This window comes from Cavenderia fasciculata (assembly GCF_000203815.1).
Source record: "Cavenderia fasciculata unplaced genomic scaffold Scf_Dfasci-G-o-80e12.f1-5, whole genome shotgun sequence".
In the NCBI taxonomy this organism is placed as follows: Eukaryota; Evosea; class Eumycetozoa; order Acytosteliales; family Cavenderiaceae; genus Cavenderia; species Cavenderia fasciculata.
The window spans coordinates 218,072-245,477 of record NW_004457735.1 but is presented as its reverse complement, the minus strand read 5'-3'; the positions used below and the strand labels follow the sequence as shown (position 1 = coordinate 245,477).

The 27,406-nt window shown below is 34.8% G+C and overlaps 11 protein-coding genes across 11 annotated transcripts; 5 read left to right on the top strand and 6 right to left on the bottom strand.

Moving 5' to 3' along the window:
- Positions 1-267: 267 nt before the first annotated feature.
- Positions 268-2,445, top strand: DFA_04917 (uncharacterized protein; the record flags this gene model as incomplete). The annotated part of the gene is made up of 4 exons (XM_004360581.1): positions 268-275; positions 495-557; positions 654-747; positions 850-2,445. The coding sequence occupies 4 exons, from the start codon at positions 268-270 to the stop codon at positions 2,443-2,445; spliced, it is 1,761 nt and encodes a 586-aa protein (XP_004360638.1).
- A 330-nt stretch (positions 2,446-2,775) lies between these two features.
- Positions 2,776-4,934, bottom strand: DFA_04916 (uncharacterized protein; the record flags this gene model as incomplete). The annotated part of the gene is made up of 3 exons (XM_004360580.1): positions 2,776-3,969; positions 4,069-4,842; positions 4,920-4,934. 3 exons carry the CDS (start codon positions 4,932-4,934, stop codon positions 2,776-2,778), a joined length of 1,983 nt encoding a protein of 660 aa, XP_004360637.1.
- A 312-nt stretch (positions 4,935-5,246) lies between these two features.
- DFA_04915 (uncharacterized protein) lies at positions 5,247-8,904 on the bottom strand (the record flags this gene model as incomplete). Its single annotated transcript, XM_004360579.1, has 3 exons — positions 5,247-5,260; positions 5,341-6,465; positions 6,534-8,904. 3 exons carry the CDS (start codon positions 8,902-8,904, stop codon positions 5,247-5,249), a joined length of 3,510 nt encoding a protein of 1,169 aa, XP_004360636.1.
- A 311-nt stretch (positions 8,905-9,215) lies between these two features.
- DFA_04914 (uncharacterized protein) lies at positions 9,216-11,840 on the top strand (the record flags this gene model as incomplete). The annotated part of the gene is made up of 2 exons (XM_004360578.1): positions 9,216-9,634; positions 9,710-11,840. The coding sequence occupies 2 exons, from the start codon at positions 9,216-9,218 to the stop codon at positions 11,838-11,840; spliced, it is 2,550 nt and encodes an 849-aa protein (XP_004360635.1).
- A 1,214-nt stretch (positions 11,841-13,054) lies between these two features.
- Positions 13,055-15,865, top strand: DFA_04913 (uncharacterized protein; the record flags this gene model as incomplete). Its single annotated transcript, XM_004360577.1, has 1 exon — positions 13,055-15,865. The coding sequence occupies one exon, from the start codon at positions 13,055-13,057 to the stop codon at positions 15,863-15,865; it is 2,811 nt and encodes a 936-aa protein (XP_004360634.1).
- Positions 15,866-16,036: 171 nt separating this feature from the next.
- On the bottom strand, positions 16,037-16,489 carry DFA_04912 (uncharacterized protein; the record flags this gene model as incomplete). Its single annotated transcript, XM_004360576.1, has 1 exon — positions 16,037-16,489. The coding sequence occupies one exon, from the start codon at positions 16,487-16,489 to the stop codon at positions 16,037-16,039; it is 453 nt and encodes a 150-aa protein (XP_004360633.1).
- Positions 16,490-17,076: 587 nt separating this feature from the next.
- DFA_04911 (uncharacterized protein) lies at positions 17,077-19,257 on the bottom strand (the record flags this gene model as incomplete). Its single annotated transcript, XM_004360575.1, has 1 exon — positions 17,077-19,257. The coding sequence occupies one exon, from the start codon at positions 19,255-19,257 to the stop codon at positions 17,077-17,079; it is 2,181 nt and encodes a 726-aa protein (XP_004360632.1).
- Positions 19,258-19,431: 174 nt separating this feature from the next.
- DFA_04910 (uncharacterized protein) lies at positions 19,432-19,692 on the top strand (the record flags this gene model as incomplete). Its single annotated transcript, XM_004360574.1, has 1 exon — positions 19,432-19,692. One exon carries the CDS (start codon positions 19,432-19,434, stop codon positions 19,690-19,692), a length of 261 nt encoding a protein of 86 aa, XP_004360631.1.
- A 55-nt stretch (positions 19,693-19,747) lies between these two features.
- On the bottom strand, positions 19,748-21,808 carry abcF3 (ABC transporter-related protein; the record flags this gene model as incomplete). The annotated part of the gene is made up of 2 exons (XM_004360573.1): positions 19,748-21,453; positions 21,538-21,808. 2 exons carry the CDS (start codon positions 21,806-21,808, stop codon positions 19,748-19,750), a joined length of 1,977 nt encoding a protein of 658 aa, XP_004360630.1.
- Positions 21,809-22,027: 219 nt separating this feature from the next.
- DFA_04908 (UPF0405 family protein) lies at positions 22,028-23,073 on the top strand (the record flags this gene model as incomplete). Its single annotated transcript, XM_004360572.1, has 2 exons — positions 22,028-22,720; positions 22,819-23,073. The coding sequence occupies 2 exons, from the start codon at positions 22,028-22,030 to the stop codon at positions 23,071-23,073; spliced, it is 948 nt and encodes a 315-aa protein (XP_004360629.1).
- Positions 23,074-23,203: 130 nt separating this feature from the next.
- On the bottom strand, positions 23,204-27,241 carry DFA_04907 (uncharacterized protein; the record flags this gene model as incomplete). Its single annotated transcript, XM_004360571.1, has 7 exons — positions 23,204-23,481; positions 23,552-24,284; positions 24,363-25,126; positions 25,577-26,160; positions 26,246-26,340; positions 26,428-27,071; positions 27,211-27,241. The coding sequence occupies 7 exons, from the start codon at positions 27,239-27,241 to the stop codon at positions 23,204-23,206; spliced, it is 3,129 nt and encodes a 1,042-aa protein (XP_004360628.1).
- Between the last annotated feature and the right edge of the window lie 165 nt (positions 27,242-27,406).

Genomic DNA, 27,406 nt, shown 5'->3' with positions numbered 1-27,406 from the left:
CTTGGTTTTTGTTTTTTTTTTTTTTTTTAATAGTTGATCTTGTTGGGGCGCACAGCTTGATCCTATTTAGCTTGATCCTATCAACTATGACTGACCGATTTTTAATGAGGGCGAGACATCGGTCAGTCATGAATTAGTGAGGAGAGAGCACACAACCCCCTCTCTATAAAATGGCACTCTTTGTCACATGCTTATCATTAAACTAACCAACAACAACAACTAGTACTTCTTCTAACAACTAACAACTTCTCACCAACAAACTCTAAAATGGCAAAGTATGTATACAAATAAATAATAATATATATATAAATGAGATAAAAATATCTCTCTCACTAAAAGTGTCGACGTCGACACTGTAGGTACTAACTTTTTTGAACTTGCACTTTCTTTTTTTTTTTTTTTAAATCTCTCATCTGATATTGCTGCTCCTGCTCTCTGTGTGATGCCTTTACCTTGCTGCTCTGTGTCTGTCTGTGCCTATGCCTATACTATAGTCCAAATAACAGTAGAAGAGGAACCTCAAACAAGAAAAGACTATCACCTGCTCGTGAGACACTGTATGTACCACCATATACTATACATCATGTGCTCAATCAACCATGTGAACTAACATTATTATTATTATTTGTTTTGTTTTGTTATTTAATTTATAGTGAACAAAGAAGAAGAGCACACAATGATAGTGAAAGAAGAGGTAGAGAGAAGAGAAAGGCTTTACTAGACAAGTTATCTGATCTATTGGTTAGTGTATGTTTGCTATGCTTACTTGTTTGTTTGCTTACAACAAAAAAGAGAACTAACTATTTAATATTAATATTGTTTATGTATATCTCTTATTTATTTATATAGCAATCAGAAGAGAAATGTTCAGTTGAACAAGTACTCCAAAGGGCTGTAGACCGTCTCGAAAAGATTAATTCACGTGTTCCTATTGTTAAAAAGGCTCTCAAGGTTGAATCTAGTACCAGTACTACTACTACTACTACTCGTACTGCATCGTCGGTACCTAGAGTGAAACGTCAACCAGCTGCTGTTCTTACCACCAGAAGAATCATAACAAGAAGTCAGAAAGCAAGAAATGTACCAAGCTCATCTGAGGAAACTGAACCATCTGACGATGAGGATGATGAAGAGTTGGATCAAATGATGTCATCTGAGGAAGAAGAAGAGGAAGAAGAAGAAGAAGAGGAGTCATCTGAATCCGAGCAAGAATCATCTGAAGAAGAGCCTGAACCAGAGGTAAAGCCAACACCAACACCACCACCAAAGAGTAAACCTACTCCAAAGAAGCCAGCCACTCTGAAGAAACCAGCCACTCTCAAGAAACCAGTCACTCTAAAGAAACCAGCCACTCCAAAGCCAGTGGTATCTGTCAAACAAGAGGTCGTTGCATCTACCCCAAAGAGACTGACACCAACCCAAGTAGCTCCAACACGCTGGATCATGGCCAACAGACCACGTCGTAGTTGTACATTGAAAAAGTGGATTCCAGAACACCAAGTGTCTGAAGAGTCGGAACCTGAACAAGAACCAGTACAAGAACCAGAGAAGGAACCTGAACAAGCACCAGTACAAGAACAAGTACAAGAGCCAGTACAAGAGCCAGAACAACAACCACAACAAATGTCCGAGTCCGAATCCGAAGCGGAAGCTAAACCTGAAACAAGATCGATGCCACCAAAGAGATCTTTCCAAAGTCGTCGTCGTTGTCGTCCTGTTACCAAATCAGTTGATGCCGAGGTTTCCAATTCATCTTCTGTTGCTAGTAGTCCTAGTACTCCTTTGGATTCACATGACTCTGATCAAGATGCTGACAATGAAGAAGAGAGATACGACTCTGTAGTGAACCAATCACCACGTTTAATCCATCATTCTGATGATGATGATTATAGTGAAGATGATGATGAAGAAACATCGGTTGAAGATAGCCAAGTAGAGTCCATTGGTGTATCAATCCAACAAGATCTTTTAATGTATTCACCCGGTCATGCTTCTCAGGTAAAGAAAGAACAAGAGGAAGAGGAAAAAGAGGAGGAAGAGGAATGTGCAGCCGATAAAATGGAAATTGACAACAATGCAAGTTATGATCATGGTTGTCATTCTGCAGCTGAAACATTGGCATCTGTATATAGTATTTATGTAGATGATAACAGCAGCAACAGTAGTAGTCCAAGCCACCGTTCATCTGTTCCAATCCAACAACTCTATCATTCACCACCCCAACAACATCAACATCAACATCAACAACAACAACAACAACAACAACAACAACAACAACAACAACAACAACAACAACAACAACAACAACAACAACAACAACAACAATACAACAAACATGCTACAATGGTACAACTCCCATCATTCCATCAAATGATCAATCCCATTTTCTATGATGATAAAATGAATGTATTGTTATCAGTTACAATGAGAGAGATGGGTCTTTAATTTCTTCACACAAAACCAACATCCCAACACACAATACTATACTTTTTATAAAGTATGGTTATTTTCCAATCTCCTCTTTATTAATTATAAATTGTAATATTAAATAATTATTCACCATTCCATCCATCCATCCATCCACCATTAACTAATCACATTCAGTCTACTCACCCCAACCAAGATATATTTATAATAGAATAAATTTGGTCAAAAATATTAACTTATTAAAATAAATGGACAACTTGTAGATATAAATATTTTTTTTAAATAATAATCAAAACAACTAACTAATTGTCTTTAAAATAAATATATTATATATTGTTTTATTTTTGTTTATTTAGATTCATCATCTAATAAAGTACCAACAAAAGTTTGAACATTTAATAAACTGTCGACCCAATAGGATAGTTCTTGAGCATAATCTATTTGTTGGTATTTTGGTTCATGAGAGTAATCAACTTCGGGAGTATAGGTGGAGAAATAGAGTGATTTTGAGGTGGTTACTACTTCAAATCCATGATCACGTTGAATACGATCTGGTTTTAATTTCTTGATTCCTTTTACTTTGGTCAAGTAACTGTGCATGAGCGGTTTGCCAGGTGGATCACGTGGTGAGGAGTAGATGGCAATGGTTGAGTTTCTGAGGACGACCCAACGAGGTGTCCATCCAACACCACTGAGTAGATCGGAGCGATAGGCTAACCAACCAGCTCGCCACCACGCTCCACTAAGATGTTGCACCACATCGGGGTCATAAGAGATGGCGCCGGCAGCTGCATACAATGCACCTTTGATCCAAGTAGTAGAGACGATCGACACTACATTGACAACACTGACTGTTAGGTTACCAGCAGAATTCCATTTTCTCTTTGATATTTCAGCTTCATAGTCTCCGTTGGTATGACGTTTGGCATCGACACTAGCATCACGTACACCACGTGCCGAGATTAATACACCTTCCTCTAATCCACCCCAAACGTTTTTAAATGCTGATAATCCTGCCGACCCTACTCCACCGGCCGCCGACTTCTTTTCGCTCTTTCCCTTGTCCTCTGATTCCTCTTGTTTCTTCTTTTCCTCGCGTTCTTTGTACCAGTCTGTGCTTCGGACACCTTGCGATATCTTGGACCCCGCGAATCCAAATGCTCCCACAATTCCCTTTTTAACCGAGCTCGTTCCACTGGCAAACTTTTCCGCGTCCCTAACACTCTTGTTGCTTTCATGGTTGGGGTCTTCCAAAGCACGACGTTGCTCTTCTGTCATTTCCGGACCTTCATATTTTTTAGAGTTGTTTTTGTACAAGTCACCAATCTTGGATGCTCCCTTTGCAAAGTACTGACCTCCAGAAACCAGTCCTTTGCTAACAACCAAACTACCCTTTTCCAAACCACCAGATGCCGATTCCATCTTTTTAGCCGTGTCATCGGTATACGTCTTTTTAATAGGTAGACGGTAATAAGTTGTATAGTACATGAGTAGTACTTCCAATTTATCCAAATCTTCTTGTGGTGTACTGTCCTTGTCAATCTTTACAATGAAATAATTGTTGTAATTGTCAGACAATAGGTAGTGGTATCCATATATTCTAACACATGGTTTCTCTCGCATATTAGTGTATATGAATACATTGCCAATTTGGATAATCACTACATCCTCTACAATGGTCTTGTAAATGACCAATGGAGTCTTTTCAAAGATTGGTTTAAACTTTTCACCATATTGTAATGGTTTGATCGATGCTTCTCTAATCTCTAATATCACTTCAGTGTATTGAATCGTTGAGATGTAGTTACGATCACATAATAGTGTTTCAGGTAAATGTGCCAATACATTTGCTCCTCCAACCGCTGATACTCCAATTGATGCCAATGCAATTCTTGAATGTGATTGATCATTTATCTTGTTCAATATTATATTATTATTATCTTTTTTTTGTTGATGTTGTTGATATGGAATAGTTGTAGTTGTAGCAGTAGTATTACTTGTATAGGATGGTTTATGTAAAGATACAGGTACAGTAGTTGGTTCATTTGCACCATCAATAGATAATTGATGATATTGTTTTTCTAATGATACAACATAATTATTATCATTGTAACTACCACTACTACTATTGTCTTGATAATATGGTGATGATGATTGAGGAGGTGATGATACATATTGATTATTATTCTGATTATAACTTTGATTATAGTTATAATTCTGTTGTTGTTGTTGTTGTTGTTGATTATAATTATGATTGTTGTTTACATTGTTATTATAGTTTTGATTGTTTATTGATTGAAGTGATGGTGCTTTTGATGTAGGTGCTTGAGGTTGAGGTTGTTGTCTATTACCTCTATTGGGTGGTGGTGGAGGTTGTTGTTGTTGTTGTTGTTGTTGTATAAATATATTTGATCTCTATAATACAAATATAAATATAAATATATTTATTTATTAATATCTAAAGTTGATTCATTTTTAAATAAAGTACTTACAACTGATCCACTCATATTATCTCACTAAATTTTATTAAATTAATAGTACAAAAATAAATAAATATAATTAATAAATTGTAATGTAATGTAATGTCTAAAACTATAACTCTCTCTGAAACTATTTACAAAGTTACATAGGTGGTCTGTTGTCCACTGCGCAAAGATGATGGTGTTGATGATGTGATGAAACACATTTAAAAAATATTTTTGTTAACTGCTTGGGTCGGACAACGTTTCACCAAACTTTTACAACAATGCAAGTTTCATTGAATTCCCAACTAGGTGGGCATGTATTTGATTTTCAATAATATTATTTGATTGATCATTTTATTGAGTGATTACTATTACAGATTATAGATATACAAAAGATAGGGATTAATCCTTATCAACCATCGGTCAGTCTATCTCTATTGTATTATACAATTTTTCTTTTTTGATTTGTTTGATGATATTGCAGGTTGAGCTGTTTTCTTTGCAACATATTTAAAATCAAAATAGGTATCTGGATATTCTGATTTGTATCTTTGTCTTTGTTGTATGAAATCTATTAAACCATATTTATAAGCTGCATATACCATATCTCTATAAGTTGAAGGATTAACTGGTTTTGTTTTAAATATTATTATTGGTTTATCTTGATCATTATTATTATTATTATTTTTAATATTATTATTTTGATTATATTTAATAATATTTTGAATATTAATATGTGATTTATAATAAAATAAATCTAAACAAGGTAATAATTCTTGACCATGATTATGATATCCATCGAAATGATAGTTTTTAGGACATTCCAGAGTTTTTACAAGTGGTTTATAGTTTGATTTTAAATAAACCTTTTTCTTTTTTGATGGTGATGATGAAGATTTAGATTTACCAATTTCCAAGCTCTTTTCCAAATCTTTAACTACTTGGAGATGATCAATTTTTTCTTGACATGCTATATTCATGATTTCAATGATTGATTCAATGACATGAGCATTATTACGATTAAATGCACGAGATAGTAGTATCTTTACCATATCAGCTTCTGTAAAATACTCTTGAATATAATTTGATGCATTATATTCTTTTTTAGGCATTACTTTAAATTGTAGTGGTGGAGGAAGATGATGAGAAGAAGAAGAAGGAGGAGGTAGAGGAGCAAACTCATCAACTGGTTCTTGATATGGTTTTGATTTAGTATCTTGGAATTCCTTGTCCAACTTTGCAATCAAATATTTTATAAATACACCAAAATTTCTTTTAGATGGAGAGGTAACATCGTCTTGTTGTTGTTGTTGTGATTTTTGTAGTATACTTGATAAACCAATAGTGTGTTGTTCAAATGGTGGATCTGAAAATAGAGTAACAGCAGACAACATATCATCCCTTTTCAAACGATAGTTGAAATGATCGATAAAATAATAAACCATTTCAAATGCCTTGTCACGATCTTTACATTCACCACAACTATCAATCAATGAAACTAATTTGGTTACTGGGTATCCCAATTTAATTAAACATTTTATCATTTCTAAATTACCAGTTTCACATCCAATTCCTAAAAATCAAATAAATAATTAAATTAATAAATATGATTCTTTTTTTCTTTTTTCTTTTTCTATTTACCAATAATATCATTAATATCAAAAAATTGATTTGTAGGTTGTAATAATTGAACAGCTTCAATATCATTACCAATGATAGCAATTTTAAATAATTTACTTTGTTTGATCATTGGTGGAATTCTTTGTGGTGAACTCGATGAATAGGAATCTTCCATTGAGCTAGTAGATTCACTTGAACTACTCTCGCTTTCGCTTTCAGTGTCTGTAGGTGCTCTTCTTACTGGTTTTCTTTTAATTTGATTTGGTTCATCTAGGTAGGATTGATAATGTTTGTATTTGAATAGTAATCTTGGAATCTCTGGATGATACCAAAAATTACTATTACTTCCAAAATCAACAAACAAATCACCAGGATTCGATCTTGATGCAATGATTCTAAATATTTCCAAACCAATCGCCGTCTCTGTAAATAGTCGATAATTATTGTGTGAAACGATAAACTTTGGATGATGACTTGTAATGATTGTCTCTACCAATTCTATGTGTCCAATCTTGACGGCTTGTACCAATGCATAGTGATAGTCAATTTTAAAGGTTTGATACCATGGTGCTAGACACAGACTCATAATCTGGTCTATTCTAGCAACTACATCAAATTGTTTAGCTTTGATTGCCTTGCCATACACCTTTTCAAATGTACAATTTACACGTTCATGTTGTTCTAGTATTGAATTGACAAATTGTAAATGTACACTATTTGATTTAATTGTTTTGGCTGACCATTTAACAATTACTTCTTCTTTGGGTACTTTTTTTGCTTTTGATCGACGACGATGTTTGTTGCTAATGTATTTTCTTGATTGTTTGATTGTTATACTATGACGACTACTATTACTACCTTCACTCTCCTCTTCTTCTTCTTCCTCTTCCTCCTCGCTTGAATGTTCTGTAAGACTTTCACCATCACTACCACCATCACTACTACTTTCACTACTATCACTACTACTATCTAGTATAGTTTTAATTGGCCAAATATCATGTATGAGGGTATAGGCCATTGCAACATGACCTCTTTCAAGTGCATCGTTTAAAAGAGTTGGAGGTAGATTGTAGGTGTTGTGATTGTCATAGATGTATTTGACAACCTCGCAATTACCACTAGAGACTGCACCGGCGTACAAGTTGGTAGCGTACCGATTCATCATTTGACCATAATGTTGGAATAGCATTTTGGTGATATGCATCGACTGTGTACACACTCCACTCGGGATGGTATAGGTTGCTTTCATCTTGGTAATCACTCCTTCCTCGTGCATATAGTCAAATACCGAGTCATAGTTGTTTCCATCGCGGTCACGTTGACTACACGTACTTCTAAACACCTGACTCCACTCGACCGAGCCAACACGGTTCTCTGTCCAGTACTTGAGAATGGGTAGTATCTCGGATGCAGGTCGTTTCTCGAGAAACAAATGAAACGCCTTTAACACGCCCTTGGCAGGTGACCCGTAGAATGATGATTGGTCAGATGCAGACGAGCTACCATGTCCGCTATATTCACTTCCGTCACTCTCTCCATTCCACTCTGCTGCCGTCACAGCAGGCTTGTTTGATACCTTTGTATGGACTAATTGCAATGCTTCAACATCACATTTAACCACACACTTGATTAAAACTGCCGATACCAATGGTTGTATTGCCAAAATAGCAGTTAGATTATATTCTTCTAAAAGAAGTTTAACTGTATCGACATGCACATTTTGTGGACCCGGCATTAAACTAAGTGCTTCGTGAGTATTAAAGAATGTAATCATTTGATGGTTGTGACATGGGATATCCTTATCCCTATCCTTGCGACTAACACATCTTGACAATCCAGTCATATGATGATCTTGACAATGTTGACAGTAATTCGACGTCAGACCAAGTCTATCGATTAAATAATGTAATAGAGGTATATTATTGGTATACAGTGCCACTGTAAAATAGACCATCGATCTTTGAATGAGTGTCAGTGGTTTGACTGGGTATGGTAGGATGTCACCGTTTGTTTCATCCAATTTACTGTAGGTCTTGACTTTTCCATTACCGTCTTTTGATTCGACGATTGCCAACTCTGTATCATTTCTAAATTGATTGTCTTGGTATTCTTGATCAGCACCGTCTACAATCATCGAGTTGTAGTATTTGAAAAACAAGTCTGTTCTTCCAAATCGTAACGATTCGTATAGATTGATATAGGTGTGGAACTCTTTTCCCTTTCTAATCTCCAAATCATTATTTACTTTAACTTTTGGACTACTCAATCTCAGTCCTATAGTCTTGTCATCAGCATGTGCATCTTTAATCCTTTGATGTATAACCGTAACATTTCTAAATATTACTAATCTAATTGTCAATACTCTAAATATTGAATAGAATGTTGTATCCATCTATTCTCTCTCTCTCTCTTTTGTTGAATAATAAAAAAAAAGAACTACTAGCAGTACTTGACGGTTTAGAGAAAATACAAACTTTAAAATATCCAATAAAAATAAAAAATAAAATAATAATAGCTTCAGCGAATTTGATCAATGGTCGAATCAGCTCATACCCCATTTTTAGAAACAAAGTAAACTTTTCTTTCTCAAACTGTCCTCCATCAACTAAAATCATGATTATTTTTTAGTTTACCAACTTATCATCTTTGTCAAAAAAAGAGATATATATTTATATATATTATATATTATAATAGTAGATAGATATGTGTACAAGTAGTAGTGATGGTAGTGGTAGTGATGGTAGGCTACCAACATTTATAATTAATCGTATACTAGAGATTGCTTGGAAGAGTATAGATTATTGTACATGTGTTATTGATGATCAGTCAACTAGACCGTTTCGATACACATTGTACGAGAGTAGTATAAGAGAGAAAATGTTGACTTATCATCCATTACAGTATCTACAGCACTTGAGCTATTTGAAGAGATACAATGCATCATGTCCACTTCACTCGCTATACAATCAAACCAACTACTTTGATAATCCAATCTACCATTATAAAGGTGGAATGGATGAAATAAACAACAACACCAACAACTCCAACAACAACAACAACAACCAAAAACCTTCACCAGTCACTTCTTCCAATCTATTCAACACCTACTATGACAATGATAGGTATAAATGGCGTCTAAATCTTGCTACCATCTCCAAACAAGTTGCTGGTTTTATCAAAGGTCATTTGTTTAATAGTGTCTCTCTTGACTTTGACCTCAGCTCCTACAACAAGTCATGGGTTAGTAGTAGTAATGGATACACTAAACTAAGTGTATTCAGTCTACAAAGATTCATGGACCTAGTACAACCTTTGGAGTCGACCATTTCGCCATACCATCTAAAGTTTAACAAAGTCACCAAATTAGAACTTGAAAATGAGTATGGTAAAATAACAGACTATACTCTATTGGCAGAGGTTATGCCAAATGTCACTAAACTAGTATCACACTCGTTGTTGCCTTCCCGTCTAGACCTATTTGTCAAGTCATTTAAATTTGTCGATTCATTTGACTTTCAACGTGTCACTTTAAAAGAATTGGATAATAATGCTACAGACAGTAATTCAAAGTTACAAGACATGTTAACATCACTCAACCAAGGACGTCCATTTAAAAAGCTTTTGTTACCACCTCACATGGTAGATCATTTGGTATTAATTGATCTACCAACTATTGTCAAACAGTCATTAGAGGCAACTTGCTTTAGAATATCTTCTAATCTATCATCTGAAACCCAACATTTCACCAAATTAAATCATATCATTATTTATCCACCCCTTTCACCATTACAATTTGACAATCAATCAATCACATCTGACAACATTAAACTATCATCAACCATTAAAAGAGTAACATTTAGTGGAGTTGGATTCATACCATCACAATTTTTTACTGTCAATCCACAAATCAAAGTAGTTCGATTAGTTTATAAATTGGGAACATTTGAACAATTAATTAAATTAATTCCAGAGGATTTGGCAAATGTTCACACAATCATTATTTTAAATTTCAATTCTGATCTTTTTCAAAATGATATAGAATATTTAAATAATCGAGGTTTAAACTTTTATGCTTCATTAATATCTTCAAAAAAATCTTTTAATAGAAAGGTTATAATTAAAATTAATCAAAATCAAAATAATCAAAATATTAATAATAATAATCAAATTAATAATCAAAAATTACCAAATAGAATCATTTATCAAATAATTAAAGAATGCTGGAATGGGTATAGTCGCTGTACTTGTAGTTGGGATTTAAATCGATGGGAGAGTCTAAAGGTGGAGGAATTAAGAAGTTCATCGATCATTTCTAAATTCCTTCAAATGGTTGAACAATGTCCACTACATCGGTATCATCAAGTTGCAACGTTTTTGGAACCAATTAAAATACAGAAAAGACAATTAGAGTTGTCAACTATCAACAAGAACTTGTTTCAATATATCAGTAATAATTTATTCACGTCGAATCATTTAGCTTCAAGAGATGGATTCGAAAATCATATTGATAATCCTTATTGTCTGTTAAAGAATGTCAATCGATTGGAAACCATCTTTTTCCGTGACAAGAAAGAGTTTTATCAATCATTGGCAGATAATAATCGTGTGGCATCATCTATCACACGATATGAAGGATACGAGTTACCTCCATTCGACCCACTCCCCAAGCAACTGACTCACATCAAATTGTTTTCAGATGGGTCCGTTTGGCTCACACAAATGTTGTCTCACAGTACACTAGTGTCTCTGGACTGCTCCTACACATCACTCAAACTAAAAGAAACAGATATGCAAAGCTTTGCAAATCTCATTCATCTCAAAAAGTTGTTTGTCAATTTAGCAGATTCTCCAATGCTCGTTCATCTACCCAATACCATCAAACAACAACTTGAAGCAGTCTCGTTTAAACCATCCGATCAAATTGACGAGTCACAAGGTATGGCAGAGCAATACCCAAATCTAAAGAGTATTACAATCAACCGTATAGCTGGATCTAGTATCCTCACACCAATATTCCCACCGACCATTGTCAGAATGTGTTTTGCACATTTTATGGTTGTTCCAGAGGTTATCAACAAGATATTACTTGCCAACCCATCCATTACAACTATAAAGATCAATTCATCTCTAACCATCACCAATACAATCTTGTCTATTCCAGATACCATCCCACCAACTCTACAAACCATCATCATCTCCAAATCCCGCCAAAATCAAGTCAACCAATTACCAACCTCTATTGAACGCATCATCGACACCCATCACTACAAGTACTTTGCAAGTACAAATTATCAAACTAAATTTATTTTCACACAAAAAAGAAAATAATTAATAATAAATATTAATAATAATAATAATAAGGATTGTTGTGACAGCGGGGCTTGGGGTTGAAATCACCCAAGAGGGAGCCTATCGCAGGCACCACTCCATAGGTGATTTCAGGTTATACGCAGTAGTTGATTACACATAAACTGATGTTTTGTTAACAGACTCTTTCTTCTAGAAGGAAAAATTTCATGATATTTGATAGAATTCGAAGTAACAAGCACCCATATTTGCACATGCAAAGCCTCAAGAATTGATATATATTGTATCAGATGATTAGTTTTCACATTTTTTATAGTAATTGATATCTTATGGGAGAAAAACTAAAAAAACATACTCACCAAGAACAAAGACCGTAAATACGTTGAAAGTTGGATTTAGATATATAGTATACCTATATATTCATTCAAGTCAGTCACATGATCTTTATTTATTCACAATTAAAAACATTTTAATTAAAAAAGTGAATAAATAAAATGCCTCATCCTCTGACAGCTGATCATTTGTTTTGCACGCATTATCTAATTCTATATTATTCATAGATATATTTTATCTATATGTGCATAACAATGTGTTAACATGCAACATAACAACCTTATTTATAAGAGATAAGGTTTAACCCTATCAGAAGTAGAAGCCAACATACACATATAATATATAAGATATTAGACAGACAGACAGACAGATGATACTTCTCTCTTATTTCAACAACTAGTATAAATGCACATTAATGGGGTAGGTAGGTAGGTACATCACATTTATTACCTTTCTTCTCATTACTATCTAAGCTATTATTCTAATATAATCGAAACCTTTTTTTTTTTTTTTTTTTTTTTTTTAATTTTCAGTTGGGGTACTGTACAAAAGATCTAAATATATCTACATCTGGTCGAAAATCAAATTTTGATTCGTTTTTTTTTGACTGGTGGACAGATAGAATGGCAAAGAATATCGCATAACGAATCATCCAATGGGATGTTTTGTTTTTTTTTTCGATTTTGATAGGTTTCGGTTGGTGTCTATCATGGACACTAAATACTAGTCGTGTCTACAATATCCCACCAATGCAAACACACACACTGTTTTGTTTAAAGAATCATCAAAAATATATAATATTAAACAAGAGGTAAATATTGATAATATTAATAATAATAAATTAATTTAGACAATTTATTAATAATTAAATACATTTGTATAAATAGTAGTATTAGAGAATAATGAAAATCAATACATTCAATCAAGTTCATGATGTTGATGAACAATTAAATTTACCATGGTGGTTAATTGGTAAAATATTTCAAGAAGCTTGGAGAGGAGTTGATTTGTGTATGTGTATCACGTCAATCTCTGAATCAGACAGTCAAAATCAATTGGTTCAAAGGATTCGAAACAATCATTCCAATCAGAGTCATGTTCAATCTCTGTACTCTAAGCTGCAACTAGTCGATCGTTGGAGACGATTCAATGCATCGTGTCCAATGCATAGTATCTATACAGAGTTGTTTATGCAGAGGGATATTCAATACGACCCAACACACCACACTCGCATGAAAATCAACCCGTTTTCAAGTCCCGACGGATCAAACTATTATCATCAAAGTGCAGATAGGTATCGTTGGAGACTACAATTAGCATTGGTCAGTAAACAATCATTTGCATTTGTCGCCAATACCTTGTTCCATCATATTAGAGTACCCAAGACTCCAGCAGTCAATCAAGTGATTGGTCATATTGAAAACCAATACTCTCCATTGAAAAAGATTCGATCAGTCTCTATCACATCAGCAGATACATTTGACTCTTTATTTGGAGGTTTTGGATCATTACCACAATCAACTTTTAATCCATTGGATAAAATTGAATCGTTAATGGTCGAGACTGGTGTCTATGATAATGATGGATTTCAATCACATAGTCTTGACCATGTAAAGAATCTCCCACCTCTTATGCCGAGATTGTCAAGTATAAGGTTAAGAGGATCTCTCAAATGCCAGGAATCTTTCCATAACCTTGTCATGCCATTTGCACATCAAGTCGTCTCATTTGACTTGTCCAATTACAAATACAAGAATTATCATAGCGAGATTTATGATTTAGCAGTCTCCCTAAACCATCCCATTCGAAAATTACTCTTACCACGTTCAGATGATAGTATTATCAATATTCAATTACTCGATAATCTTCAATTAATTGTTAAACAATCGGTAGTCAAAATGTCATATCATATGATATCTCAACAACATCAACAACAAATAGATGGTAAATCATTTATAATGTTACAACATCTTTATTTAACTGGATACAATAATTGTAATAATAATAGTAATAATTATAATGACAACTTGCTACCATTTGATAATATCAACAAGATAACTATAACACAATCCAACGATGGATTATACCCAGGAATTAAAAAGATTACAAGAAATCATTCAACTATTCAATCAATTAGAATTAAACAACATTATAATAATAATAATAATAATAATAATAATAATAATAATAATAATACAAATATTAATAGTGATTTTGGAGTAGACAGTGATGAGAGTGGTTTGGTAATTTGTGATTTACCAAATTTTGAAGATTTAAATAATGGACAAGTGGAAACAATTGTATTGGATTATAAAAGAGATGTAACTGATGCAATATTAGAATTCTTTCAATTGTATGGATATGATTACCACGGTTCAATTTACAAACAACAATCAACCATCAAAAAAATAATTTTAAAAGTTAATTATTTCCAAACAAATAATAATATTAATAATAATAATCATAATAATAATGTTATTAATAATGATAGACCAATATTTCCAACATATATATTAAAGATGATTACAAGAATGTGTTGGGAATCATATACAGATCATATGTGTAGTTGCAAGGTAGATGAGAATATTGTGTATCCTCATGACTATGGGTTGGACAACCCACTGGTATTATGGAATTATAGAAAACAAAAACAAGAGTGTTTGGTACATTCCCAGTATGACGATAATGCAGAGTACAGGATCTGTGATTACCCTTTGCCAAAGGAATACAACAAACGGTTGTCTTTGGGATTGGTCAATCGTGCCATGTTTCATTATGTCACCAACCATTTGTTGAACCAACTCACCATCAATCGTCACTCGTCCAGAGGTAGTTTTAACTTGTCACCATGTCAATTCACAATGTCCAAGTACAATGGAATCACTCGACTTTGTGAAGACGACAATGCCTACAAACTATTCTCACTCCCAACTTCCATGTTTACCAATCTCACTAGATTCCAAGGTGCCCAATTATTCATCAATAGTCTTGCTCATCATTATCAAGTGAACGAATCAGAGACCGACTCCTCCTCCTCCGATTCACCATTAACACATGTTTCATTATATTGGGAAAATGAATCAGAGAATTCAACAATAGATTGGTCTTGGATGAATACTTTTAAAAATATTACATCAATCGATTTATTAAAAGCAAATTTAAAAGGATTGGATGAATCATCTATCAAATCACAACAATTACGTAAATTAATTGTACCACGTACTTTTAATATCAAGAAATTGCAAGATAGCGTCAAACGCAATATTACTACCATCACACTCAAGGATTCCGAAGATATTGATTTATTCCCTAATCTAAAGTCGGTCTATATCATTGACTTTATCACATCGATTCGATTCACACGTGGACGATTACAAAAGTTGGCAACCTTTTATAGAGTTCCTCTTCGATCGATTCTCATTGACAATCCAACCATTCACACAATGAAGGTGTATATTGGATATTTCCCCGATATCACCTCATATCCATTTAAATCGGTCGATCCCTATGGTGCTGGTGAAACTCTCAACAATTTAGACGACGTAAAGACACTCCAAAAAATCATTCTCAGTCATGACCATTCTTATAAAAGATCAGTTCCTTATACATTCAATGCTCCAGACGATCAATTTCAATTCATTGGTTCAACAAGAGACTTGAAATATATTTATCAACGAAAGGTTATTGTTGGTCAACAACATCAACAACAATAACAATAGAAATAAATCAAATTGGATCAAAGAAAGAACATTTATTTATTTACAAAAAGTAAAAATTATGAAGTTTCAATACTAGTGAAGTTTATGGATGAATTGCTCATCCCATGTTGATAAAGATTGTCAACACTAAGATCTTTTCCTCAACTGAGGGTGGGAGACCATGGTTTAAACCGTAGTGATCGAGAATGCTACTAACTTGAGCAAGAGAGAGGTCCACATATCATGTCGGGTGGCTGGAAAATATGATGGATCAATATTGTCTATATTGTGGATTGGTGTAAGTGGACTACCTCCCAATAAGGCGCGAGCATTGTTTGCTCTGGCCCTTTCGTTGTGAACGATCGAAAGGATATTGTTCTTGAGGGGGGAAAGGGCAGCATTGATGGCATCATTGATGGCATCATTGATGGCAGCATTGATGGCAGCATTGATGGCTGATACTCCTTGAAGGTTTTGAATAGTCGACCCGTTGACAACATTGGAAGATTGAACGATCATTTGATCGTTTGACATAGGTCTCTGTCTTTTGTGATTGTGTGTGCATTCTAATGATGTCTCTTCATCGGTGTGTTGGATATCTAAATTAGGTGGTTCGTGGTGGGAATTGAGGGTTTCCATCTTAGGAACAGATAGTCAGTACATACTCTTTTCTTCTAATATTGATATATACATACATTGGTGTACAATAGTTATTGTAATAACAAATAATATCTATAACAATGTATCGAAAGAAAAGTGGTATAGTCCAAGAAAAATATACCCATTGTATTATATTTTTTATTATTAATAACTTTAAAAAAAAAAAAAAACAGTCAAAGTGTGTTGTCACAACATTGGTAGATTCAAGAGTGAATAAACAAAACTTCAGGCAATAGTGTATGATCGCAATCGAATTGTCTAGGCATCATCAATATTATCAGTAGCATCAAGATATCTTATGAGCAACTCGTTCCTTAAACCAATCTAGACAATTAATTAAGATGAAGGTAGAAGTAAGTTAGAAAAGGAACCAGGCCTATTGAAGGTTCCCGACAGGCGTGGATGAATGTGTCAGTGGCTATGAAGGAAGGACCTAGGAGAAGCCAAAGAAACAACAATCATTATAGCAACTCATTTAATAATTTCCCATTTATTTTTAGATTTATTTACTACCCGGATCTCGAGGATAATTAAAAATTTAATAATTTAATATTTATTTAAATTTTTTAAATATCATTAGCAGTATAAACAGATAATGGTAATTTTAAAAGATAATAAAAATCGTGTAAGTCCATTCCATAAGATAACAATAGAATGTATATAGAATAGAATTTTGTCCAAACAGAAGGCTCTCTACCAGACAAGAGTGTATCAGACGGGTTTAAATGACTAAGAGTTCTTTTGATGACGACCAAAGGTTGGATTGGAGAATTTTTTAGAATATAATTGATACTCTTGAAATTGTACTTGGATATGGCATGTACCAACGAAAGGTATATTTGATTTGGATGTTGATCGAATATACTGCTACTAGTAGTACGTTCGGCCTCTGGTTGATATTCTTGATGTTTGTTAAATTGATGAATTAAATTTTGAACTGGCATGGTTTGAGTGAGGAATAGTGATGATATAGAGTCACCTGGTGGAAATTGTATGACATTGTTTTTAACTAGGAACGATAGAACCTTTGGATTATTGCATTTCTCCAAGACACCTGCAAGAGTAAATTCGGCAAACAACTTTGGACTTTGATCCAATTGATAAATACTCTTGATGAGATCGACATCGAATTGGAATGCATAGCTGAATCCTTGAAATAAAGGGGTACCCAAGGTTCGTTGTTCTAGATGCATTTGGATGATGCGCTTGTATCCAGCTGGCTTGAGAGCATTTTTGTGAATAATGTTGAATAGTTTGTATTCAGGGATCAAACCCACCGAATGAGATATCCAAGGGAACCGAGAAAGCAAGTCATCATCACCACTCCAATGTACAGTGGCAGCTTCGACAAAACTCAATCTGCTAATGAGTTTGTTTTCCAAGAGATAGTCTAGACATTCCAAAAAGCCATTTTCTCGCACCGGCTCCAACGAACCTGAATAATGAAGATACAAGAGACGATCCACCAAACCATAGAAAAACTCGGTTGAACTGTAGATACCGGGATGAGTATTGTGTTGGTGTAGGATTTTAAAGAAATCAACATCACCAGAATCACCCAAATATTTAAAGATGTGCGAACTGTAGCCAAGATCCAATAGTTTGATTTTAGATGGGTCATTTTTGAATACTTGTATGTCTCCCTTTTTGATCTTTTCAAATAGTCCTATTTGCTCTATATGGTTTGATGATACTCTTTTAATTTCCTCTATATTGATTGTTGATGGTATATTTGGGGGACGGTTTTTTTCTAGATATTCTAGAATATCAAAATCACCACGATTACTAATCTTTGTGTACAAGTCTGCATTGTACCAATTAGTATTGACTAGACCATGTTTAAACATGAGTTTAACCATTTCCAAACTCCTTGAATTGGCTGCCCAATCTATATACAACCAATTTGTTCGGTTTGGGTCAAAATAATATTTGTGTTTAATAAACCATTCGGCCACTTGAACAAATCCACCTCTAACAGCCGATACAAATGGTCCAAGACAGCCTGCTACTCCATCACCAAATGCAAGAGGACACTTGTCATGCATGTATTTGATCATTTTCAAATTGGAAAAGGGTCCTAGTTTGGTGGCATTGTCAATAGCTGTCATGTCAAACCCTTCACTTCGATTCTCTAGGAGGAACTTGACCATTTCGAAATTATTGTTCTTTACGGCATGAGCAACAGCAAGCTTTGTAGCAAACGATCGTTCTTTAATGTCACCACCAGTATGTTCTAGTTCAACTTCGAATCGAATAGATGCAGCTCTCATAGCCGACTGTCTTGCATATTTTGGAAAGTCACCAATCAAAGTATCGGTTATACACGATGATACTTTAGTCTGAGAGTGACCAGCAGTTGTAGACATTAGATCCAATTCAAATTCGTTGTGAAAGTAGAGTAAAAGCTCCATCGAGTTGTGTAATGCAGCAAGATCGATCAACTTTGATGGGTTTCTTCCCATAGCCAATCTCTTTGCGTTTGCTACCTGCAACAAATCAAACAAGAATCGGTGATATGGTGCATACAGTCTCATAGACTCTTTAACCAATTGAATTGACTTGTGTTGAATGAGTAAATGTATTGGTCTACACATCAACTCTTCCCATCTTAACAATGTCACTCCTCTTTGAGCATCACCTTCAATCGATCTATTATTTAACTTTTGTACATGTTGAAATATAAGTTTACGTAATACAAAACTACGTATTATTACTCTAAAGTCTAAATAATAATTATTCTCTTTCATAATATTAAACTAAATAAATAAAACAAACAAATAATGAAATAGAAAAGATGATATTGTTTGTTTCATTTTTTTTTAATTTTGATGCAACTTTTGAAAGACGAACGAATCAATTTTTCGCCTCATCCTTTTATCGTCCACACAAAAAAAGAGTGAGAGATAACGAGAAAGAGAGAGATGGATCTAAGTAAAACATTAATTACCGGGAAATCGAATAATTCAAATATTAGTGAATCACTCGTCAATGGAGAGACTACTTTTGAATCGATGTGTCTCGGTATGAGAATCATTAAAGCAGTTAAAAAGATTGGTTATGAACATCCAACGCTAATTCAAGCAAAATCTATACCTCTATCACTTCAAGGAAAAGATATACTTGCAAAAGCTAGAACTGGTAGTGGAAAGACTGCAGCCTACACCATACCTATCGTTCTCTGAGCATTCCTCTTTGTTCATCTTGGTAGCGAACAATCAGTCGATTTATTTTTAGTTTTTAAAGAATTCTTTTAAATTTCTTTGATGAAGCATCTGATCTTTTACCATAACGACGAGTACGATCTTCATCGTATTCAGTGTAATTACCTTCGAAAACATGTACTTTGGAACCACCTTCAAATGCGATGATATGCGTACAGAGACGATCTAAAAAGTAACGGTCGTGACTAATAACGACTGCGCAGCCTGGGAAATCCTCTAATGAGTTCTCGAGGTTACGAAGTACGTCTACATCGAGATCATTGGTTGGTTCATCCAACAATAGTACGTTGCAACCACGTTTGATCATCTTGGCAATGTGAACTCTGTTTCTCTCACCTCCAGAGAGCGATCCGATATACTTGTCTTGCTCGACACCCTTAAAGTTGAATTGTGACAAGTATTCACGGACGTGTACTTGGTAACCACCCATTGATATATAGTCGCTGCCATCGGCCACCTCCTCAAAGATGGTGCGGCCGTCTTCGAGCGATGCACGTGATTGTGCAACATGACCCATTCGAACAGTCTCACCAATCTTGATGGTTCCTGTCTCTGGCTTGAGGTCACCCGTCAACAGACGGAATAGTGTAGACTTTCCACTACCGTTGGGTCCGATAATACCGACGATTGAGCCAGGTGGGACGTTGAACGATAAGTTTTCAAACAATGTGCGTCCGTCGAATTCGTGTGTCAGTCCCTTGGCCTCTATCACCAAGTTACCGAGACGCGGACATGGGGGGATGGCAATACGTCCAGGTTCACGATACTTTTCCGGTGCAGAGCTCACCAACTCGTTGTACTTTGTGATACGCGCGTTATTCTTTTTAGTCTGTGCCTTGGCACCCTGTCTGAGATACTCGAGTTCACGTTTGAGTGCCTTTTTACGTGCCTCTTCTTTTTTCGTCTCGGCCACCAGACGCGACTCTTTTTGTGCCAACCATGCCGAGTAGTTGCCCTTGAACGGGATCAAACTACCGCGATCCACCTCCAAAATCCAACCAGCGACATTATCCAAAAAGTAACGGTCGTGAGTAATCGCAACGACGGTTCCACGATACTCTTTGAGGAATCGCTCCAACCATGCGACACTCTCAGCATCCAAATGATTCGTTGGTTCGTCAAGCAAGAGGATATCGGGGTTAGCAATCAACAAACGTGCCAATGCGACACGACGACGCTCACCACCCGACAATGTATCGACTGAGCTGTCACCTGGCGGACAGTTGAGTGCATCGATCGAAATGGCAATCTTTCTCTTTAAATCCCACAACTTTTCCTTGTCAATCTTGTTTTGTAATCTTTTGTGGTCGACCAATAACTTTTTTCTCTCGGCGTCACTCAACTCTTCTTCATCCAAACGATCAGTGATTTCATCATATTCGTCCAAGATTGCCTTTTCCTCTGATAGACCATCAAAAATGTTTCCTTCAACGTCCTTGTCATGATCCAACTCTGGTTCCTGTGCCAAATAGCCAATTGACAGTCCTTTGGTAATCAACACCTCTCCATCAATCTCTGTATCTTCACCAGCCAGAATCTTCATCAACGTACTCTTTCCACTACCGTTACTTCCCAATAAACCAATCTTTGATCCATCGAAAAATGACAATGAAGTCTCCTTTAACAATACTCTACCATCCTCTAATTTCTTTTGTACCGATACCAATGATAATGCTACTCTTTCATTACCTACTCCTTGTTTATTTATAGGTCCTCCCTTTTCTAGAAAATAAAAGTAGAATCAAAAAAGTTAATAACTTTAAAGTAAAGTAAAGTAAACAAACAAACAAACAAACAAACACATACTTGAAGAATAATTATATTTAGTTGTTGATTTAATTGTATTTCTGTCAATGTATAATGGTGTATTTGATTTGAGTATGTTATTATTATTATTATTATTATTATTATTCTTTACTATTCTATTATCTATATTATATTCATATTGAATGTTTGTGTCTCTAACATATGATTGACTTAGACCACTTCCACTAAACTTTGTTGACACTGACGATGATACTGATGATGAAGATATCAATCTTTTAGTTAGATTGATAGATTGATTTAATCTTATCATGATCTATCTATCTATATATCTATACGTATTATATGTGTAGTATCTGTGGGGTATTAATAATGACAATGACTACTTGCGACACGACAAACGTAAGGTCTACCTCTCAAACACATTTTTCTTGCCTTTTTTGCAAACACCCTTTCTAATTCATTCATCTTATCTTCATTTGATCAAATAATAATAAAGAATATAAGATTATATATATATATTTATATAAGGATGGATTTATTTAGTCATTTAAATTGGTATAAGAGTAATAATCAACAACAACAACAACAAGATGATAACAATTCAAAACCATCAATACCAGTAGGAAAGCTTATAGTATTGACAGATACACTTCAAGCTGAAGGATCATTCATCATTCATCATTTATTGCAAGCTAGTTCAAAGCAATCAGATAGTGGAGTATGTTTGTTGGCACTGAATCAAAGTTTCTATCATTACAATAGTGTCGGTCGAAAGTTGGGATACAACCTACAGAATGAAAACGCAAAGAACAAGTTTAGCTTTATCAATGGAATGTCATCATCACCATACTCTTGGATAGATCGTTTACACGCACAACAAATGGAAGAAGAAGGTGTAGAAGAGGAACCAACACTCGATAACATCTCTAAAGGTTTTCAACCATTCCCAATCACTCGTCTACTCAACAATCAACCAACATTCTCTCAATTCCTTCAACATATCTATACTCTCTTTACACAAGATCATCAAAAACGTCTAAACTATAATCCTTTATCTCAAACTACTTTTATCATTGATAATATCAATATTTTAAATACATTTAATAATTTATCAAATAACAATCAACAAAATCAAAATAATAATAATAATAATAGAAATAATTATAATTTAGATATATTAAATTTAATTCAATATCTTCATAGTTATGTAAATGATAATCAAGTATGTAAAACTAAATATATATATATATTATATCCAAATGATTCCATGTTTATGTTTAGTTACTAATATTTGTATTTTTTTAATTCTTTTTTTTTTAGAATTGTAGTATAGTTGTATTATTCCATTCAGATTGTAATGATGATGATACATTCTTTAAATTATTACAATATGAATCAGATATTACTATTATGGTTAATTCACTTCAAACTGGTTATTCTAAAGATATCGATGGTCAAATATCATTCCTTCAAAAGAATCAAACAAATCATTCACTTGATATCATTCAACCAATTCATTACAAAGTATTAGATAATCAAATTAAATTCTTTGCTTTGGGTTCAAGAATGCAATAATTAAAGAAATTAATTAAATAAATATAGGAATATTAAACGATTATTTAAATTATATACGCTATGTAATATTGTTTGTATTTATTATTATTATTAATTATTATTATTTGTACAAAAGTTGTTGAATATTTGATTATTTTCTTTTTGTTTTACCAAACTTTGAAACATCTACAGTTGTAATGGCAGTTCCATTCAAGAATTTCATTGTACCAAGTATCTTGGTGTTTGTTAGTTTCTTAAAGAATCTAATTCTATCCTTTTCGTTGTCCTTGTCATAACATGTATTCTCTTCGATAAAGAGTATCTCTAGATTCAATAAATCAATGACACGTCCAAGATTTCCCAAATCCTTTAATCTATTGTTTCTAATATCCAATGCTTTTAATGATTGTAATACATTAATTCCACTCTCTAAATTAAAAATAATAAATACATATATTAATATAAATAACAAATTATTTCTATTTTTTTTTTCTTTTACCTTTAAGATTATTATCAGAGATTAAATTATCAGATAAATTTAAAACAACAAGATTTGGGAATCTTTGAAGGAATAAATGGGAAAGTCCACAACTACCAAGATCCAATTCAGTGAGTGATTCAGGTGGAGAAACGAAAAGAGCACGACGAAGTATAGAAATATTGAATGAAAGTTCTTTTTTGTCTTCTGAAACGATGTTGTTGTTGTTGTTGTTGTTGTTATTGTTGATGATACCATTTCCACTTGATGATCCATTTGAATTTAAACTATTTGTTGATGTTGTCGTAACAGTGTTGGTGGTGATATGATGATGATGATGATTATTGTTATTATTTTTGGCAGCAATGGTAGCAGCCTCTGTGATTTCTTCAGGAAGTATTTCGGTAGTATCTAATATGCAAAGTGGATAACGATGAGTTTGGAATAATGGCGTGATATGTGATAATAGTTTAACTCTGTATTTGGACAAGTCGTTCTTGGCCGTGAAGGGGTTACCCATCAATCCAACCACTTGGAGTGACGGCAGTGCCAACACATGGTCTTTGATATCATCGACAAACTTTAATTCATTGTATCTAAGATCGAGTGCAAACAGGTCTTTTAACGTCTTTAACGATTGTAATTGATCCATTGTTGAAAATCGATTGTTTGGTAACAACAATGCCTTTAAATTAATAAATGGTGTTAGATCCAAATATTCCAATGAACAATCTGCTAATTCTAATGTTACCAACTAAAAATAAATAAATAAAAAGGTTAGAGAATATATCTTTCTTTTTTTCTTTTTTGTTCTATTTTTTCTATTTCATACAGTATTTTCATAAAGATTTAATTGTTTAACAGAAGTAATATAAGATAATTTAAAAGTTTCAGCATCTCTTGTTGAACCACCAGCAACCTTCCAACCTTCAACTTTATCAAAGATGGTAATCTCTGTATCGATTACTTTGAGGGTTTGATCGAGTTGTTTCATGGTGGCCATACTGCCAATGAGCGCAAGACGGTCTGTGGGAGACTGCATGATGGGGTTTGCACGAATGGCAAATGTCTCGAGACTGACGAGTTGATCGAGAATCTGTGCGACGATGGGGATGGGTGTTTGGATCTGGTTGTTGATGAGAGAGAGTCGTTGTAGCTTGACGAGTGTCTGCAGGCCGATATTGGCAATATCGACCAACAGATTGTTGCTGAGATCCATATCGGTGACGTTGAAAAAGTAGGAAAAGTTGCATGCCTCGCTGGTGAGGTGCCAGTCGCGCAGACGACGCAGACCGGTGATTTCAACTGGGTCGTACTGCTTGCCAATCTCGACTTGGTCGGGTTGGATCTCTCGGTTAAAGTGCATCGTGCAATTGACCGTCAACGCCAAAAAGAAGCGATACTTTTCAACAACTTCACGTGGGAACCCGGCGTTGGTGTATGCGTCGACACGCTCGAGATACGAGATGGGTGTGCTGTCGATCAACATGAGGTTGCGGTTCTTGGCAATGACCGTGGTGAGGAGTCGCGCACGGTACTCTTTCGAGAGTGTAGATCGCGAGTGCGAAGGGTCGTTGACAAAGAACGAGACAGACTCTAGACGCTCGAGATTGGCCAGTTGCACGAGCACCGAGTTGGTCTCGAGATTGGGGTTGTCGTGCAGATAGAGTATACGCAACTTGGCGAGATTCGCCAATCCCGTAAAGGCGGTCAGTTGGTTGCCTGAAAAGTCGACAATCTGCACATTGGTAAAGATCGACACGTCGCACAGCGACAGCGCCGACTTGGGGAACGACGCACACTTTACACGCGTCAAATAGTCGGGGATCGACTGCAGCTGCTTGTGTCCGAACCGCTCGATCAGCAGCAACCGCCATCTAAAGATCGATGCCGTGTTGGAGCCGCCGCTGCCGTTGGCGGCCGGCTCAAACTGCTCGATTGCCCGAATACGCTCCTCACGTGTGACTGGCACCTCGTCAATCTGCACCACACCCGTCGCACGATTCGTTCCCTTGATGTTACGCGTAATATAAATGAGTTTCATACGATAGTTTTCAAAGCGAGGGTTGGCCTGCAAGTTGATATTACGCAACGATGGTGTAAACTCGAATACATTGAGCATCTCCATACGCAGCAACACATTGTTGGACAGGTTGAGTACCGATAGATTATCACATTTTTCAAACCCGGCCGTTGTGATTTCATAGATGAGGTTGCCACTCAAATCCAAGTGCCTCAACGACACCATATTACCAACGTAAAAGTATCTAATCTGTGAATTGGACATGATGAGTTGTGTCAAATTCTGTGGCAACCAACCTGGATGTACAGGTCTGAGTGCTCGAATATCTGGTACATTGTCCAAATTCAATGCCCAACGTACATGTTCGATTTTGCCACGTTCCACTGTCCCACCATAAAAGGTGATCGCCTTGATACGGTCCTCTACAGGTGTTTGTTTCTGTGAGATGGTTTCCAACACTGGTAAAGCTGCATGTAATCTAAGGAAATAATCACTTCCCTCTCTAACCAATGGATTTCCTGTCAAATTAAATACTTCCAACAATTTTGAATATTTTGTAATCTTTCTAATTGATCTTAATGTTTTAATTCTATTTTGTGATAAGTCACTAAAATATATAAATAAAAATAAATAGAAATAAAATATTAGTGTCACTTTTTTTCTTTTTTTTTTGTTTTAAAATATAAACATACCAGAATCTTAAATTTGGAAGTCTAATTTGTTTATGTACACCTCCAATACCAACATTTTTTAAAATCAATGTTTCAATTAATGGACATAATTGAATCTAAACAAAAATAAATGTAAATTAGTAAGTAATGTAATTAGATATATATATATATATATAGTTTGTTTTAATAGTTTTTTTTTTTACCTTTTTCCATAATAATTTCTTTGTTTTAGTTGTTAGGGGATAATCGGCAATACAAATATAAGTTACATTATTTAAATTGAGACGTGTTACGAGGTCTTGATAAGAAAGTACACGTTCAAGTTCTGCAGTTTGATTGAATGTTTTCATTGGATTAGGATTACCTTTGAGAAAGTTTGGTTTGACGTCTTCGACTGGTGAGGAAGTTTTTCGAGCATTGTATTGAACCGTGTCAAACCCGTATGGATGCATTCCCTCTGACGGTTCTGGTATTTGAGGTAGATCATCTTCATCTACCAGAGCATTGGGTACTGGATAGGCTTCTTCAATCTCTTCAAAATAAAATGAAAATGGTGTGATTGCATAGTCTGTGACAACGGGTACCTGCTTCATGATGGCATCCTTTTGTATTTGTGCCAATACTGGTAGAGGTGGAGGAAGGAATTGATGTAGTGATTGTTCAAAATTGAGTTGATAGGCACGATCTCTCTTTGTTTTCTTGTTGCCTCCTCCACTTCCACCCGGTGATGAACTACCACCTCCCCAACTACCAAACGATGCACTACTCGTATTGATCTGTACTTGAAAACTATCTTTAATCTTTCCTTTTAAACTACTAATTCTTTTATCCAAATCTTGGTTCTTCTCTATACAAGACATATACATATCAACAAACAAACAAACAAACAAACATCACATTAATATTACATATTTCTAAATATAGCCAATCGACCATCTATCTATCTATCTAGACAGGTGTTTATAGTCCTCTTGTACAAAACATACCAACAAAATTCTTGACTGCTGAGAATACCATTTTTGATTATCTTATCTCTCTTTCTCTTTCTCTATCTCTATCTGTTGATACACTCGACTAATATAATAATAATAATAATAATATAATAATAATGTTACAGGGTAGGCAAGACCGATCTCGATCGCGTTATGTAATTTTAAATTAAATTAAATTTGACCAAACCCT